Source organism: Myotis brandtii, unplaced genomic scaffold, assembly GCF_000412655.1.
Source record: "Myotis brandtii unplaced genomic scaffold, ASM41265v1 scaffold312, whole genome shotgun sequence".
NCBI lineage: Eukaryota > Metazoa > Chordata > Mammalia > Chiroptera > Vespertilionidae > Myotis > Myotis brandtii.
In genome coordinates, this window is record NW_005361955.1 from 4702998 (window position 1) to 4721624 (window position 18627).

At 47.0% G+C, this 18627-nt stretch overlaps 1 protein-coding gene across 1 annotated transcript in view; it reads right to left on the reverse strand.

Moving 5' to 3' along the window:
• Window positions 1-18627, reverse strand: part of IRAK2 (interleukin-1 receptor-associated kinase 2) — a 59918-nt gene that overhangs the window by 37337 nt on the left and 3954 nt on the right. The window contains exon 2 of the mRNA XM_014542752.1: window positions 10846-11028. Within this exon, the coding sequence (XP_014398238.1) occupies window positions 10846-11028 (183 nt within the window). The remainder of the gene's footprint in view (window positions 1-10845; window positions 11029-18627) is intronic.

The window sequence follows — 18627 nt, forward strand, 5'->3', positions numbered from 1 at the left end:
GCGGCAAAAAGGCAGAGGTGGCCTCAGCTCCCCTGGTGACCCCAGGCTGCCATTTCCTGCAGAGCCAGGCCACAAGAATAGGAGCTGCTCACCACTGCTTCAGCTTCCTGCAGGTCTCACCTGCACCCCTAACTGCCTGTGGCCCCAGAAGAAGCACTGTGCCCCTGTCAGAGGCCCGGCTGAGCCTGTCTCCACATCTGTCAAACAGGGGTAAGGGTGACCACCTGGCCCGACCTGAGCTCTGGGTCTATTCCTGTTGACTCTGTTCCCCTTTCTGCACAGGTCTTTTTGTCTCAGTCAAGACACATTTTGCCAGAAACGTCCATTTCCCTGGTATGGCTGCACACCCATTTATGGCTGCCCTCTATGGCCCCCACCCATGGGGAATATAAAAGGCGTTGTTGTGTTTTCATCCTAAGGAGAGTCCGGTTTCTCTCTTGTTTATCTTGTTCTTTCTCAGTGACTTGCAGTGGCCTACAGCTGGGAGTGGGGGGGCTCACACAGCAGAGAATGCCCTGTGGCTGAGCCTGTCAGCACCTTTCAGGCTGGCTCGTCACACTCCTCACACTCGGAGGGCCACACCCACAGCGCTCAGCTGACAGGAGCCCCACGGAGACAATATGATGAGAGGTCTGGTTTCCTGTGAAACCCCCGTCTCCGCATGCTATGGGTTTTCAGATGTCTTTTAGATGCCGACAATAAATAAGATGTTTAAACACCTTCATTTCTACTCTTGAGTTGCTGCCACCTGATCTAATTTGGAAGGTACAGGGCAGGACTTTTCTTGCCTCCCTTCCCCCCACAGAAAGCAGAAGAGGGAGAAGGTGTGGCGCTCTGCCCTTCGTGCCTGGAAACCTGGTCTCTGATAGCTGAGCAGATACAACACCCACGCTACCAGGCGGGTACACCAGAGTGTCATGGAAATAAAAATAGAACCTCGAGGGCAAGACAGGGTAAAGGAGGCCCAAGTGTTCATGAGAAGGGGTGGTGATGAGCTTCAAATCTCACTTTGGGTTTCCTGTCTGCGAAGGCCAAGCTGGTTATATCATTACTATGACAGGAGCAACCTCAGGAAAACATTTTCCCCCTGGGATTATAGTCTCAAAAAGATTCCACACAAACTTGACTGCAGTATTAATCCAAAAATATAAATTGTGATTAAAAAAAAAAAATAGAACCGAGGTGCCCTGGCCAGTGTGGCTCAGCTGGTTGGGGCATTGTCCCATATACCAAAAGGTCGACGGTTCAATTCCCTGTCAGGGCACATACTCAGATTGCAGGTTCAACCTCCCCCCTACCCATCAGAGTATGTATGGGAGGCAACCAATCAATGTTTCTCTCTTTGTCTCCCTCTCTCTTCCTCTCTCTCTGAAATCAATGAGAGCATGTCCTTGGGTGAGGATTAAAAAAAAAAAAAAATAGTCCTAGCCAGTTTGGCTCATTGGATAGAGCGTCAGCCTGCGAACCGAAGGGTCCCGGGTTCGATTCCGGTCAAGGGCATGTACCTCGGTTGCAGGCTCCTCCCCGGCCTGGGCCCTGGTCAGGGCTCATGCAGAAGGCAACCAATCGTTGTGTTTCTCTCACATCAATATTTCTCTCTATCTTTCCCTCTCTCTTCCACTCTCTATAAAAAATCAATGGGAAAATATCCTCAGATGAGAATTAAAAAAAAGAAAAAATAGAACCAAGGCCTGCCCAGATAGCTCAGTTGGTTAAAGTGTTTCCCCAATACACCAAGGTTGTGGGTTCAATCCCCAGTCAGGGTACATACGAGAAGCAAGCAATGAATGCATAAATAAGCGAAACTACAAATTGATGTTTCTCGCCCTAGCTGGTTTGGCTCAGTGGATAGAGCATCGGCCTGTGGACTGAAGGGTCCTGGGTTCGATTCCAGTCAAGGGCCCATGCCTGGGTTGTGGGCTAGATCCCCAATGGGGGGCGTGCAGGAGGCAGCCAATCAGTGATTCTTTCTCATCATTGATGTTTCTATCTCTCCCTCTCCCTTCCTCTCTGGAATCAATAAAAATATATTTTTAAAAAATTTAATGTTTCTCTCTCTCTCTGTCTCTCTCTGTCTCAAATCAATCAATCAATAAATAATTTTTAAAAGAACAGAACCGACAGTAAATGTGGGGGAGCTCCCATTTCCAGATCCAGGCTCTAAAATTCTTAGCTGTGTCCAAGAGCAAATTTCTTAATCCTCTGAGCATCATTTGTATTTTCTGTGGAGCCAGAATAAATAATATACGACTATCCCAGGACTTAGTGGGACAAGATATGTAAAGTAGTTGGTCCAAGGCCAGGGACAAACTATATACCAATGGTCATCCTCTGAACTCTGTCCTCTCTCCCTGCCTGAATGCAAAAACAACAAAAAAAACACACACACAAAAACACACACACACACACACACACAAATCCTCTGATCCCCAAGTTAGGGTCTCTGAAGGAAGCATTTGGGGTGAACGACCATTTTCAACATTTCCGACATTTTAAACCCTCTAATGAAAAACTGTGACTCAGTGAGCCGTGGCTCAGTGGTGTGGGGCAGCATAATACAGGAGCCAGCCAGAGGAGAGATGGGACCTGCTTGTGCCTGCCTGCACCACTGGGGGCCAGCCTTGCCGCACACAGGAGGACAGGCAGCCAGGGGCCCTTCTCCCTGCTGGACCCTCAGGGACAGGGAGGGAATGCCAGTGATGGAAGTTACGGCTTTGGTGGCTGGGTGCTGAGGGGTTAACTATCGGTTCTCAGACCAAGTACATCAGAGTCTGGATATTTCTGAAAGTTCCCTAGGTATTGAAGGTTGAGTTTCAGGTACCAGGGGGACAGAGGTGGGGGAGCAGAAGCGTCTCTCTCTGTCCGCTTTGAGGTTCACAGGAGGTGATGGGCCTGCCTTCTTTTCCACGCTGCTTTGTGTTCTCAGGATATCCCACACTCTCTAAGGCGCATGCATCCTTAAGGCATCACTTACGCAGCACAACCGAATGAACTCACGGCACTCCTGCATGCTTCCAACCAGTTGTGCAAGCCACGGTCAGGCTTGCTGGCAAGGGAAGCTTTCTAAGTCTCGTGGGACAAACGAGAGGAGAAGCTGTCCCCACACCTGAGAGTTGCCATGAGCAGGAGATAAGGCAGTGCTCCACCGTCATACGCTATTACTGTTACTTACTACTGTTACCATCATCCCTACCAATAAGTCTAGATCAGGCTTTGTCCTAGGTGCTCTCCTGTATTTAATTCCGATAACAGCTCTGGGGAAGAGGTCCAATTGCTCTCCCTGCTTTATACCTCAATGAAGCGAAACCTAGAACAGTTATTTTGTTTGTTTATGCCCCATTTCCCTCCGTTGAAAGGCTTATGCATGGTGGGCCCTTGGCAGGGGGGCCTGGGGTCTCCTCCCCGGCTGCCCAGGAACACTTAACACAACAGCAAACCCAGGCACCACACACGTGAGCAGAAGGGCCTCTAGCTGCTGACAAGGTCTTTCCCCTGTGGGCACACTCTGGAAATCCCCTCCTCCTTCACAGCCCCCATGTTAAACAGTGAGGTAATATTTATACATTTGTTTTTATTCTTCAGCTGACTCAGATGGTTGAAATGAACAAATGAAAGTGGTTCCGCCATAACTAAAGAACCCTGATGCTAATTGGCCATGCATAGCTTTCTAGGCCCTTTCTTTTCCTTTCCTACTCCTTGGGCTCACTCAACCCTCCTGGGTACTCAAAGTTCTGTCCCCCCTACACACACCCCACTCAAAATTACCAATTCAAACTAGAGACAAAATTAGGCAAATCTGAGGGCATGATCTGTTTTCTTTCTCTCTCTCTCTTTCTCTCTCTCCCCCCAATGGACCTGTACTGCAACAGCTGCTAAAATGACTCATCCTTCCCCATTCATTCATTTGTTATGTTAGGGACTAGGGATTTCATTTGTTATAAAAACTGACATGACCTTGACATTAAGCTAGCCAAACAAGAGATATCTAATTATAAACTGGGATGAGTTTATATTTTTCAGAGGGGGGAAGGGAGACTTGATGCCATCTAGTGACCTACCCCAGTAAGGGTTAAGGTCAAGTGGGCCTGAGTTCCCATCCCGCATGTTACTCAATCTCTGAGCCTCAGTTTCCCCATTATAACACGGGGATAACAAGATTTGTGCGATAAGATGCTTTGCTGAGTATATCTTAAGTGCTAAATCCAAGTTATATTGCTAGAACCCAGACATACTTACTCCTAACCTGGGAGGTCTTGGCCCAATGCTACCAGCTCCACTGGCAAGCCCCTAGTGGCCGTAGGGTCTGACTCCTCATGTTTGGTTCTTTTTAATCCTCACCTGAGGATATGTTTGCATTACTTTTAAAGAGTGTGGAAGGGAGGGGGAAACAAAACATCGTTGTGAGAAAATCGATCGGCTGCCTCCCGCACGCTCCCACTCTTGTCCTGACCAAGGCTGGGGACCGAGCCTGCAACTGAGGTACTTGCTCTTGACTAGAATTTAACCTGGGACCCTTCAGTTTGCAGGCCGACATTTCATCCTTTGCGCCAAACCGGCCGGGGTCCTATTCATGTTTCATTGTTCCCTGGTAGTTGGAAAGGGGCGGATGCTGGGAAAGCTTCCAAGAGAGCAAACACGAGCCCTGTCTGACCTTGCAACACCTCAGCCTCTTCGGGATAAAAAGAGTTCATTCTCTTGTTTTATTTTAGGCAGCAGCCAAAAATTCCCCACTCAGTGAGAGCTCAGCTCCAGGAAGGAAATGACTCTGAATGAGATGCCAAACCAAAAGTTAGAAGCTGTCAAGGTTGCACAACCAAGGAGAGACCACACCAAAATCAAGAAACTTAAGACTCCCAGGAGGAGGTAGCAGCAGATGAGAAGCTAAACTTTGGTAGCCTCCCCAATCCTTTCAGGTTCCAGAAGCTCCTCGCTCTCCTACTCAGCTGATACCTGGAACCACCCAGGCCCCCATTCCACACAGTGGCCAGAACAGTGGGATACCCCCAGGGACAAGCCCTCCAAAATCTTCCCTGGGCTCCAGGCGAAAGAAAATGGCCACAACTGTGAAACTGGGTGGCCTGACCCCGCCCTCTCCAGTCTCAGCCCCCACTCTCCCATTGTCCTCCAGCTAAGGGAGGCGCCATGGCCTCTCTTTGGGTCCTCAAACATCGCTCCCTCCTACCACCAGGCCTTTGCAGGTGCTGTCCCCTTTGCCTAGAAATGCCTGTGTGGTCTCTCACTTCCGCTGGCCCACTCATCCTTTGAATGGAGACTTCAGTTTCACTTCCTCGGGGAAGCCTCCCTCCTCGATGAGATCAAATCTTCCCCTCTTCCCCTCTCCTACCTATCTGCCTACCCTACCTACACTTCTCCTTTGAGCCCTCACACTGTAGTTGGTTATGAGTCTCCATGTCATCATCCACACTGGACTGCAAGCTCCTTGAGGTCTAGGACCTTGTCTGTAATCTCATTGCTGTGTCCCCTGTGCCTAGCACAGAGCAGGCACCTGATAAATATTTCTTTAGTTCATCACTGAGTCTCCTTCCCAGCTCTGTGTATCTAACTCCCTATGGGGAGGAACGAGGGAGAGTTTCAACTCACAGGTGAGGCACAACTGGTTTCTAGCTTCCAACCTCAGAGCTACAGCCATCTCAGGATCCCAACCATCAACAGGCTCAGCTCCTAGGCCTGCTTTTGGTAGCATTTAACTAGCTCCAGAGCTCAGCAGTGATGGTAGACAAACCGTCTTTAGCCGGAAGCCACAGCTCTGACACTTTGGCCTCTCCTCTCATCCCTGTTCCTAAGCCTCCAAGATGATGACACATAGGCTCTGATGCCTGGCTCACAGGCCCCTCCTAAGCCTGGCAGTCAGGAAAAGTTCCTTTTAGGATTAGGACTCTTAACTTCCCACTTCAGATGAGGCCACAGAGAATAATGAACAGGAGAGCCTCCCCTGCCACACACACCTCCCCACCCAATGCCTAACCCTTCCCCAACCCTCCAGGACAAAGCTAGGAGGTAAAGAACCAGGAGTTAGAGCAGTGGTTCTTTTTGTTGTTGTTTTTAATCCTCACCCAAGGATATTTTTCCATTGATTTTTAGAAAGAGTGGAAAGGAGTGAGAGACAGAGAGAAACATTAAAACATCAATGTGGTCAATAACATCGATTGATTGCCTCCCGAACTCTTCAGTCCTCGGGCCAAGGCTCTATCCACTGAACCAAACCAGCTAGGGAGAGCAGTGGTTCTTAAACCTTCATCAGCTTCAGAACCAGCCCCACCCTGGAATTTCTGAATCAGCAGATTAGGTGAGGCTCAGGAATTTGCATTCTAACAAGTTCCCAGGTGCTGATGATGACTAGAAATCTGGGACACACATTTGAGAATCACTGGCTTCCTGAGAACAAGGGGCTGCCACATGGACCAAGCAAAGGACTTGCTCCCCCAGCAGAAGGGACCTTTTACAGTTCCTGTCTGCCGGACTTGTCAACTACTTTAACAAGTATTTCAGATGAGAGTTTTAATTGGCTTCCTGTTCAGATTCCACCACTGATAGAGACTACAAATCACCCACAGATCCTGGGCCCAGAGCTAAAAGAACTGATTAGGACTTCAGGCCTGTCTCCCTTGCATGTTTTCTGTGAGGGAAGACACTTGGATGGCCCAAAGGGGAGGATTGTAGGGAGACTGCTGTCCCTCCAATATTTATTACTTCCTCTCCTAGGGTAATAGAAGCTCTAGTTGTGCACATAACCTCCCAGCTAAAGATTACATTTCCCAGCCTCCCTTGCAACTAGGTGTAATCATGTGACTAGGTCCTGACCAGTGACTTGTGAAGGGAAGCTAGGTGTGCAGCTTCCTGGACACACCCTTCTTGCTGGCTGGAATGTGCTTGTGGGGACACGGGGCAGCCATCTCAAGTATGAGTCAGCTGCCAGATGTCCAAGACGACAGAGCAATGAAGAAGCAAGAACCTGGTCCTCCACACCATTGAGCTGCCCCATTGAAGCAGGTTAGTAAGAAGCTAGGAAACCTTGGCCATTGTGGCTCAGTGGTTGGAGTGGCAGCCTGCACACCTACGAGTCTCAGGTTTGATTCCCAGTCAAGGGCACATGCCTGGGTTGAGGCAACCAGTCAATGTGTGTCTCTCACATCCATCTTTCTCTGTCCCTCCCTTCTACTCTGAAAAGCAATGGAAAAAATATCCTCTGGTAAGGTTTAACAAAACAAAAAAAGGCTAGGGAAATTCCTTGGAAAGTGGAATTGGGCAACTGTGACAGAGAACTAAACAAACTGGCCGAGAAATTTACAGCCAGATACAAAAGGTCACCAGAATGGAAAGCTCTCGGTGCCTAGCAATGGGTAAAACTGGTGCTGGACCTTGCCCCCAGGGTGGCCTTTCCTCCGCTGGCACACGGCTGGCCATGTGGTTTAGACCCCCTGACCCTTCATATCACTGGACATGTGGTTTTAGACCCCCACCCTGACTTTTCCTCCTTAGAAATAACATCTAGGCCTCAGTTGTATTTCAGCTCCAGAAAAGAAACAAGATCAGCTGTGACAACTAATAACCCCTGCCCTGGTGTCAACCAATCAGTGGAGACCAGAACCCTGAACCGACAGACCTGGAAAGTTGATGAATATTCTTTTGAGATCCTTTCCTAAGCCCTCCCCTAATTCCCAGGCTTTAAAACTCTCAAGACAAAGGACCCAGCGCACTCCCTCCCTCCTGGGAGCCAGCCCATGCCCTTCCCTTCCCTTCTTTTCTTCCCTCACAAGCGTGCATCTCCTAAACTCTAAGGGACCCCAGGAGACTTGCAACCAGGGGAGCAATGGGTAGCGGCGGTTCATCCCAGGCTAACGCCCTGAACCTGTCCCCAAGGCCCACTTTTCTCGGACTTTCCAGTGAGCTGACAGCAGACTGGCTTTGGCTCACTTCTTTCCCATAATGCTTCTAGAGAGCCAACGCAGCCCAGCCTGGTCTCCTGTTGTTTCTTCTGTCCTAGGCCCTTCCTTGTTTCACTGTCCCCAGCTTCAATAAACGTACTCTCAAAATCACCTGGACTCACAAATGCAAATCTTTCCTGCATGAAGTCAAGAACCCACACACCACAGGCTGGCCCGAGGTAGACCTACTCCTACTCGGGGCGAACCTGGAATGCTAATGCAGGAGACCACCCAGGAGTGGCTACAAGAGTGAAAAGGAGCTGACACAGGCAGATTTGCTGGAGGACAGATTGGGTAGCTGGGTAATAAGCCTGTACTAATTTATTCTAATTCTTATGACACTTAATGTTTGACAAATTGAATGAAACAATGGTCTCAGCAATTAAGGTCAAGGAAATATCAAGGAGCAGAGAGAGACCTACATACCCAGCTCTTCGCACAATCAGACCAGCAACCACCCACAATACATTTCAAAAGACTTGATGCCTGTGTGGACCCCGACGTGTGGTTTACCACACATCACCTTTCAGTTCAGGCCCAACCTTCAGAAGGCCTCTGTTAAATACAAATAATATTACCTGGAGCCAGAGGAAGCCACTTCAGGACTTTTGGTATGTGTTGAACCCAAACACCAGTTTTATTCAAATCTATCCAAAGCCCTTTAAGTGGTAGGCAGAAGTCAGGTTCTCAAAATGCCAGAGGCTGAGCAAGGTCATAAGCAATCTTCAACAAGTACATGCAAAATAAGGTTTAATTAATGCTACTGTTACCGGAAAGGGGACCTGGCCCTTGATGGTAGTGTGTGGGTTCTTGACTTCATGCAGGAAATATTTCACAACAGGAGTCCAGGTGAACTTTAGAGGACATTTGTTGAAGCTGGGGACAGTGAAACAAGAAAGGGCCTAGGACCGTGGTCGGCAAACTGCGGCTCGAGAGCCACATGTGGCTCTTTGGCCCCTTGAGTGTGGCTCTTCCACAAAATACCACGTGCGGGCGTGCACATTCAGTGCCACTGAAACTTCGTGGCCCACGCGCAGAAGTCGGTATTTTGTGGAAGAGCCACACTGAATGGGCCAAAGAGCCGCATGTGGCTCGCGAGCCGCAGTTTGCCGACCAATGATAGGGGAGTATAAATAAAACAAGTAATGCTCTCCCACTTCTCATCGCTGCCCACTGTCAAGTTCTTCTCCATTTGCCCCAGGTGAACTGCCACTGACCATTGCTGCCCTGGTTGCAAGCCTCATGGGGTCCCTTAGAGTTTAGGAGGTGCATGCCTGTGGGGGAAAAAGGAAGGAAGCATAGGTGTGCTCCTGGGAGGGAGAGAGGGAGAGCGTGAGCTGGGACCTTGTTTTGAGGGTTTTAAAGGCTGGTTGTTACCCAGCCGGTGTGGCCCAGTGGTTGAGCATCAACCTATGAACCAGGAGGTCACAGTTCAATTCCCAGTCAGGGCACATGCCTGGGTTGTGGGCTCAATCCTGGGGATCATACAAGAGGCAGACGATCAATGATTCTCTCTCATAATTGATGTTTCTATCTCTCTCTCTTTCTCTCTGAAATCAATAAAAATATATTTAAAAAATAAAATAAAGGTTGGTTATTTAGGGGAGGATTTCAATAGAATATTCATCAACTTTATGCTGATGTACCAAAATGAGATTTATTCTCTTCATCTGTCCTTGGCAGTGGCTGGCAAATGGCACTAATTGGATTTCTACCATCTCCCTGAGTAGGGTGATTTAAGCTATTTACCCTCTGGTTGGGGAAAAGTGGAAACCATTTACTTTTTTAAAAAAGTATTTTTTAATTAATTTTTTAGAGAGAAAGGGAGAGAAACATCAATGTGAGAGAGATCTGATTGGCTGCCTCCTGCATGCCCCCTACTGGGAATCGAGCCTTTTGGTGCATGGGAGGACGCTCAACCAACTGAGCTACACTGGCCAGGGCCAAACCATTTACTCTGAACTGCGCTTGGTTTAGGGAAGATCGGATTTTCTCGATGGCTGCAAATTGCTATTTACTAGTAACTATCTGTCTCAGTTTCCCTATTCCACTTGCCAAGAATTTTTCCTAGCTTCTTCCTATCCTGCTTCACTACAGTCAGGGAAGGGAAACCTGCTTTGACCAACTGGAATACAGAAACTTAAAATGCTTTTCACATACCCTCTTTACTCACCTCCAAAAAGTAACAGAAATTGATAGCACTTTTTTTTTCCCCTCCGGAAAATAAAAAGGTACAGAAAGTGGCACTATCTTGCCTGAGGACTCAAAGCAACAGTAAAAACACAACCAAACTCCCAAAACAAAAGAAAAGCCAGGGGATTTGTGGATGTGGAAACAAACAGGCTTTACTCTCTCTTCCTCACGCAATTTTAATCAGCAAGGCCAAGGGGAAGAAAAAGCGGGTTGGGGAGCCAAGGTAGACTCTCACAGCCCTGAGAGGACAGGGGCAGTTGGAACAGGAGAGCAGGGGTCTGAGTAAAGTTCTACGCAGAAGAGAAGGGGGCAGGCAAAATGTCACTGTTTCCCGGAAACCCAAACACTTCGTTCTTTGATGTTCCCATGAGAAAAGCTAAGAATAAAGGCTCTGGATCCAGGCGGCTGGGTGTGACCCCATCTCCACTCATGACCAGAGATAAGCTGTGACTAATTTCTTAGTTGGATGGTAAACTCTTTCATTCAAACTTTTTTTTTCCATTCAAAAACTTTTAATCGCTAATGCTGACTATTTTAAACTGTCATATCGGAGAATTGGGAAAAGTTTCCAATTAGTAATAATCGTGCCTCAGATAAACCTCATTGGCTATGATACTGCCAATGCACAAAGCTCATTTAATTTTTTAAAAGATTCACAAAGGTTTAAAGGCCGGAGAGTACATGCAGCTCCTGCTCGGTGACTCACAGTTCAGGATGATCTGGGCGGCACGGTACAGCTCCAGGTGACACAGGAGATCCAGCAGCTGTTGGACGGTGGCCTGACGCATCCCCCACCACCACAGCAGCTCCCGGGTAATGCTCACGCCCTGCACCCGCTCCATGGACTTGATCTTCCGCAGCTGGGTCAGGTCCGTGATCACATAGGAGGCTAGAAGGCGAGTGAGAGGATCCGCTTAGAGTTAGCAAAGCAGTGCCTCCATGAGAGGGTCAGTGTCCATAATTTTTTCCCCATCTGCCCCCTACCACACCAGAAATTCCTCCATCACCTGGGGGTCCACAGGCAGCCCAAGTTATAATGCTGATTCCATTTCATACCCATGGGGACCAGCACATCAACACTTGAACCTAAATATCAACGTCTCACCCTAACCGGTTTGGCTCAGTGGATAGAGCGTCGGCCTGCGGACTCAAGGGTCCCGGGTTCGATTCTGGTCAAGGGCATGTACCTTGGTTGCGGGCACATACCCAGTGGGGAGTGTGCAGGAGGCAGCTGATTGATGTTTCTTTCTCATCGATGTTTCTGACTCTCTAACCCTATCCCTTCATCTCTGTAAAAAAAACAATAAAATATATATTTTTTAAAAAAAATAAATAAATATCAACGTCGATACCACACAAGACTTTGGAGAAAGACCACTGGGTGTGAGGGTCAGCGGCCTCGAGCTTTAGCTGCTTATTTGCTTTGAGCAAGGCACTTCCCCCATGGAGCCTGTTTCCTCCACTGTAATAGCGGGACAACAACTTTGCCTATCTCCCCTTCTAGAATAGAAGCCTGTGAAGGAGTTCTACGTGTTCTGTTCACCATTAGATCCCCAGAACAGAGAACAGTGCCTGGCACAGAGTGGGGCCTGGGCCAGGACTAGGATGAGGCAGGGGAGGGCACCAGGGGGCAAAACTTAAGGAGGGGCTCATTCTTAGGGCTGATGATGCACTTGAGACAGGCTAGTAAGCCAGACCAAGTAGAATAGGGAAACTGAGACAGTTTACAGCCATCTAGGAAACTGCCATTAAAGTACCTGGTTTACACTTTTCCCCAACCAGAGGGTAAATAACTTAAATCACCCTACTCAGGGAAATAGATAACAGAAAATCCAATTAGTGCCATTTGTGCCAACCACATCCAAGGATAGAAGTCAGGGAAATAAAGCTCATTTTGGTGCATCAGCATAAAGCTGATAAATATTCTAGAGAGCCTCCCCTAAAACCTCCCCAGAGTGCACCCCTGTACCTTTCCTTCCCCCATCTTTTTCCCTTCCTCTGCCCCTACATGTTAGCATTGCCTTTCTCTCTCCTAAGCTCCAAACAGGGGCCTTCTTTTGTTTCTGTAACTTGTTTGCTGAGCCTACGCAGCCCAGCTGGCTTACTTCTACTACCTCTGTAACTTTCTAGATAAACTTTTTCTTTTAATTTTAGTTCCTGGTTCTGAATTCTTTCTTTGCCGAACTCAAGAACCGAGGTCCAGCCCAACCGGTATCAGTGGTTGAGCATCGACCTATGAACCAGAAGGTCACAGCTTGATTCCCAGTCAGGGCCCATGCCTGGGTTGCAGGCTCCATCCCCAATGGGGGGTGTGCAGGCTCTCATCATGGATATTTCTATCTCTCTCTCCCTCTTCCTTCATATATATATATGAAGGAAGCTGAGGTCCAACTTAGCCAGTAATAACTGGTGCTGTTTTGCCATCAATATCGCCGGTAACACTTGCAGCATCTGAAGATTAGGTGTCTCCTTATGCATCCTTAAATATTACCCTCACCTCTAAGTCCCAGCCCTGGCAGGGGAAATATGAATGAATGAATGAATGAATGAATGAGCCAGCCCACCATGGCCCATCATCTTCAAAGAATAGTTAGAAGGATCAAAAGAGCCTGTGGATCCAAAAGCATTTTGCCAACTCTGAAGCACTACAAAATTTGCAGGGGGCTACCATTGACAATACTAAAAAGAATGTATCCCTTCATTTTCTATTATAAAATTAACTAGAGGCCCGGTGCATAAAATTTGTGCATGGGGGGGGGTCTCCTCAGCCTGCCCTGCACCCTCTCGCAATCCAGGTCCCCTTGGGGGATGTCCGACTGCTGGTTTAGGCCCGATCCCTGTGGGTCTAAACCGACAGTCGGACATCCCTCTCACAATATGGGACTGCTGGCTCCTAACTGCTCACCTGCCTGCCTGCCTGATCACCCCTAACCATCTCTGCTTGCCTGCCTGATCACCCCTAACCACCTCTGCCTCGGTCCCCCACTGCTGTGGCTTCGTCTGGAAGGATGTCTGGAATGACATCCAGAAGGTCATTCGGCTGTCCGATCTAATTAGCATATTATGCTTCTATTAATATAGATAGTTGTTCACTAAAGAAAACGTAGGAAATAATGGGGGGAAACTAAGAAAACAAGTTACATAGCATCCTATTAGGGTACTTTCTCTTCTAACTAACCCCCGTTCCCCCCTACACACACACACACACACACACACACACACACACACACACACAGGTGTGGTTCTGTAAGACTGTAAGATTTTGCAGCTTGTTCTTGTTTAACTTTACACCATAAGCATTTTCCCAGTTGTTAAAGCTCTTCATAAATGGCTTTTTGAATGGTCACAAAGTATTCCACTGAGTTTACGGAAGTGAGAAAGGCATTTTAGTTAACTAGAAATAAAATAATCACGCTTTAGCTCTAGGGTTTCAGAAATCACAGAGCAAGAATCTCTGTGAACCTCAAGTCATTCATTCATTCAACAAAAAAATGATTGAGCACTACTGTGCTCCGGGTCCGCAGCAAGCTCTGGGGATCCTGTGGTGAGTAAACCAGAAGCCCATGGCACTTCTCTGTTTGAAAAATACAAACATAACTGGACTGAGTGAGGAAAGGGAGACAAGAGATGAAGGCCAGGAAAACATAGCTAAGGGCCTCGAACGCTGGGCTTGGGGTTTGGACCTGAATCTAACAGCCACGGATTCCACGGATTCCACGGAATCCACGTTAGACCTCCGAGCCATATTGCACAATCCCCTCTGCTCTGAAGGAATGGGGAAGGTTGTGACAGCTTCCTGCAGGGAGAAAGCCTCCAGGAAAGGGCCCTGCTCGGATGGAAAGTTCCCCGAGTTGCAACTTTAGTCACTGGAAACCCCAGGCCAGACTCCAGGACAATAGGATGTGATGTCAGCAGGGTCAGGTGCTGCTTCCAGCCTCAGAGAGAAAAGAGCAGAGGGAAGCGACTGTGACTCCTCCCACTCCGGAGGCAGCATGATTTCATGAGAAAACAGAACCACAAGGCTGCCCCGGAGCTCTGCGGCTGTGTGAACTCTCAGCCATGTTCTTAGTCTCTGTGGGTTGCATTTCCTCATAGGCAATGCAGGAGAAATAGGAATTAAGCTCTAAGGTGCCTTGTAGTTTGGACATCTTAGCTCCATGAAAGAGATGTTTTTGTTTTTTGTGTTTTTATATTTTTTATTGATTTCAGAGAGGAAAGGAGAGTGAGAGAGGAATAGAAACATCAACGATAAGAGAATCATTGATTGGCTGCCTCCTGCACACCCCCTACTGGGGATGGAGCTGGCAACCCAAGCATGTGCCCTGACCAGGAATAGAACCGTGACCTCCTGATTCATAGGTTGATGCTCAACCACAAAGCCATGCCAGCCAGGCTGTATCTTTTTTAAAAATATATTTTTATTGATTTCAGAGAGGGAAGGGAGAGGGAGAGACAGAAACATCAATGAAGAGAGAGAATCATTGATTGGCTGCCTCCTGCAGGCCCCCTACTGGGGATTGAGCCTGCAACCTGGGCATATGCCCTTGAACGGAATCGAACCTGGGACCCTTCAGTCTGCAGGCTGACGCTTTATCCACTGAGCCAAACCGGCTAGGGCAAAAGTGATGTATCTTAAGGTATTGACCTAGCAGCATCTAACTATACCATTAAAACAGGGTTCAAACAAGATAGGGATCTTGGGGGGATAAGGCACTGCCGAGGGCCCTGTTACATCCACACCTCTTTTCTCCACATACACAGGTAATAGAACATTTGGAAAATGGAAGAAAATCTCAAAGTTCCCATGACATCCCACTTGGAAGATCCCAAGAAAAGCACTGCTTATACTTTTTGCTGCTAAACTTCCAGATTTTTCTATAAATATGAAAATACATGCTTATGTCAGCAGGACAGTACACTGATGGTTCAGGCCCAGATTTTGGATTCAGAGGTCTGGGTTCAAATCCTGTCTCTGCTACTTACTTGCTGTGTGCTTGGGGAAGGCCCTTCACCTCTCCCTGTGCCTCAGTTTCCTCATCTGCTAATGAGGATAACAAGCGTGCCTGCCTCAGAGACTGTTGAGAGGATTAGATTAATTTTAAATCTAGAAGCACTTGGAATACTGGTCAGCACATGGTAAATGAGCTATGAATGTTAGCTGTAATTGTTAAACCATCCACACTCTATGTTTTTAGCCCCGCTGGTTAACACCCTGTGGAGACTATCCCTCCAGGTCTGAGTTCCTGAATCCTGCTGGAGTTCACCTGATATGGTAGAAAAGCTTGCCCTTCTTCAAATCCCTCTGGAGCGGGCACAGCCTCCTGAAATGACCCACCCTGGGGTCAAATGCCTCTTGTCTGCTTGAGAGAAGGGGAAAGTGCTAAGGACCTTCCCCACCATCGTGTCCCCTAAGCAGCAACTCCATCCCATTTTACAGCTGAGAAAACGAAAGGTTTAAAGCGAGGCAGTCACTTGCCTGAAGTCACACAGCTGGGCAGGGACAAAGCAGGGCTGTGCACAAAGGCTGGCACCTGCATGAGTGAGCGAGATGGAGAGCGGTCCAACAAAGGAACCCTGTCCCTGGGTCCCTCAAAATACACCTGGGGTGCGTGAAGTTGTAAGAAGCCTGTTTTTTCCCCAAGGGCAAACATGGATGCAGCTGCAATAATAGGGAAATGAACAAGAGGCAAACGTTATCTGCCAAGAACTGTCAAATTCAAAAAGCAGCATATTTGTGGCTGTGTGATTTTGAGTCACTTTAAGGATCTTCCTACCCCTGTCCACCAGGACCACAATCAGCCCGGACCACAATCAGCCCTAAGAGACTATCTTTTCTAAAATGATTTGCAGCCCTGGCTGGGTGGCTCAGTTGGTTGGAGCATTGTCCCCCGTGCACCAAAAGGTTGCAGGTTTGATTCCCGGTCAGGGCATGTACCTAGGTTGTGGTTTGATCCCAGTCAGGGCACATGCAGGAGGCAACCAATCCACGTTTCTCTCTTCCCCTCTCTCTCTTTTCCTCTCCAAATTCAATAAAAACAGCCCTTGCCTGTTTGGCTCAGTGAATAGAGCATGGGCCTACAGACTGAAGGGTCTCGGGTTCAATTCGGTCAAGGGCATATGCCCAGCTTGCGGGCTTGATTCCCAGTAGGAGGCATACAAGAGACAGCCAATCAATGATTCTCTCTCATCATTGATGTTTCTATCTCTCTCCCCCTCTCCCTTCCTTTCTGAAATCAATAAAAACAAACAAATAAACAAACAAAAAACAAGACATATCCTCAGGTGAGGTTTTAAAGCAATGGTTCTCAAACTTCCTAATGCCACGACCCTTTAATACAGTTCCTCATGTTGTGGTGACCCCCAACCATAAAATTATTTTCATTGTTACTTCATAACTGTAATTTTGCTACTGCTATGAATCGTAATGTAAATATCTGATATGCAGAATGTATTTTCATTGTTAGAAATTGAACATAATTAAAGCATAGTGATTAATCACAAAAACAATATGTAATTATATGTGTTTTCCGATGGTCTGAGGCGACCCCTGTGAAAGAGTCATTTGACCCCCAAAGGGGTCGCGACCCACAGGTTGAGAACTGCTGCTTTAAGAAAATTTTTTTGAAGCATCAACTAATTGAGCCAGTCCAGCAGGGCAATTAAGGGTTTTTAAATGAGGTTATCTTGGATTATCTGAGTGGGCCCAATGTAATCACAAGGGTTCTTTCTTTTTTTTCTTCCCCTTTTTATGGAATTTCCTGGGTTAACAAAATTATACAGCAAGTATGTCAAACTCGCGGCCCACAGGCCGCATGCAGCCCACAAGAAATATTTTTGCGGCCCAGCCAATATAACAGCATGTAAGGAACATCTTAATAAATATTTCATAAGTTAATTTTTACAATATCCTGTTATACATAATTATTAATAACGAACTACAACGTTCATTAATGACTGATTACTATAATCGTGTTGCATTCATTTCCCTTACGCGCCTTACACACAGGCGCACCATTTCTCTCCACTAATACTAGCAGTGTATATTTTAGCAGCCTATTGCCATGTCATTAGTCTTGTACTGACTTGTTTGGCGTGCACAACAGGAAATATTTTGCTTTCGAAGAACAAGAAAAATAGGTTTACTTGTGTTACACTTATGAATTTGTGCAGTTATTCAGTTTCTGGTAAGTTAATGTTCAAGGAAAAATATTAATTTTTATTCAAATGTTCTATTATTTTATGTTAACGATTACTCAATTATTTCAGCCCTTTGTATTCAGCATGTCTCTATCGAAATAAACCTACGTTTCTATGAAAATTGAAGCTTTTGTTTTTTTGTGGCCCACATCAACTTAAACCTTATTTGGCCTGTGTTAGCCTCTGAGTTTGACATGCTTGTTACACAGCTACAAGGGTCCTTCTAAAAGGGAAGCAGGAGTGTCAGATTCAGAAAAGATATGATAGAAGCAGAGCTCAGACAAAGAGAGCTGACAATGCTATGCTGTTGGCTTTGAAGGAAAGGGCCATGAGCCATAAGATGCAGGCAGCCTCGCTAGGAAAGGCAAGGAAATGGATTCTTCCTCAGAACCTCCACAAAGAATGCAGCCCTGCCAACACCTTGGTTTTAGTTCTTCTGACCTCCAGAATTGTAACATAATGCATTTGTGCAGTTCTTTTTTTTTTTTGAAAATATATTTTATTGATTTTTTACAGAGAGGAAGGGAGAGGGATAGAGAGTTAGAAACATCGATGAGAGAGAAACATCGACCAGCTGCCTCCTGCACACCCCCTACTGGGGATGTGCATGCAACCTAGGTACATGCCCTTGACCAGAATCGAACCTGGGACCTTTCAGTCCGCAGGCGGACGCTCTATCCACTGAGCCAAACCAGTTAGGGCCATTTGTGCAGTTCTTAAGCCATTAAATTGATGGTACTTTGTTACAGCAGCAAGAGGAAACTAATACAGACTAGACAGCTAGTCATGGAGAACATAGGTGGAAGAATGTCCTAAGCCAATGATGGCGAACCTTTTGAGCTCGGCGTGTCAGCATTTTGAAAAACCCTAACTTAACTCTGGTGCCGTGTCACATAGAAATTTTTTTATATTTGCAACCATAGTAAAACAAAGAGTTATATTTTTGATATTTATTTTATATATTTAAATGCCATTTAACAAAGAAAAATCAACCAAAAAAATGAGTTCGCATGTCACCTCTGACACGCGTGTCATAGGTTCGCCATCACTGTCCTAGGCAGAGGACACAGCAAGTGCAAAGGCCCTGAGTCTGGACCAAGGAGGCCAGTGTGGTTGGAGCAGGTTGAGCAAGAGGGTATGAGAGGAGAGGTCAGAGTCAGTGGGGTCAGATTGTGTCAGACTGGGCAGGTCTAGTGACGAGTTTGGATTATATTATAAACCACAATGAGAAGCCTATTCGGACTTTGAGCAATTCTGGTGTCTCCAGGGTCTAAAGAATTAGAGGCCCAAA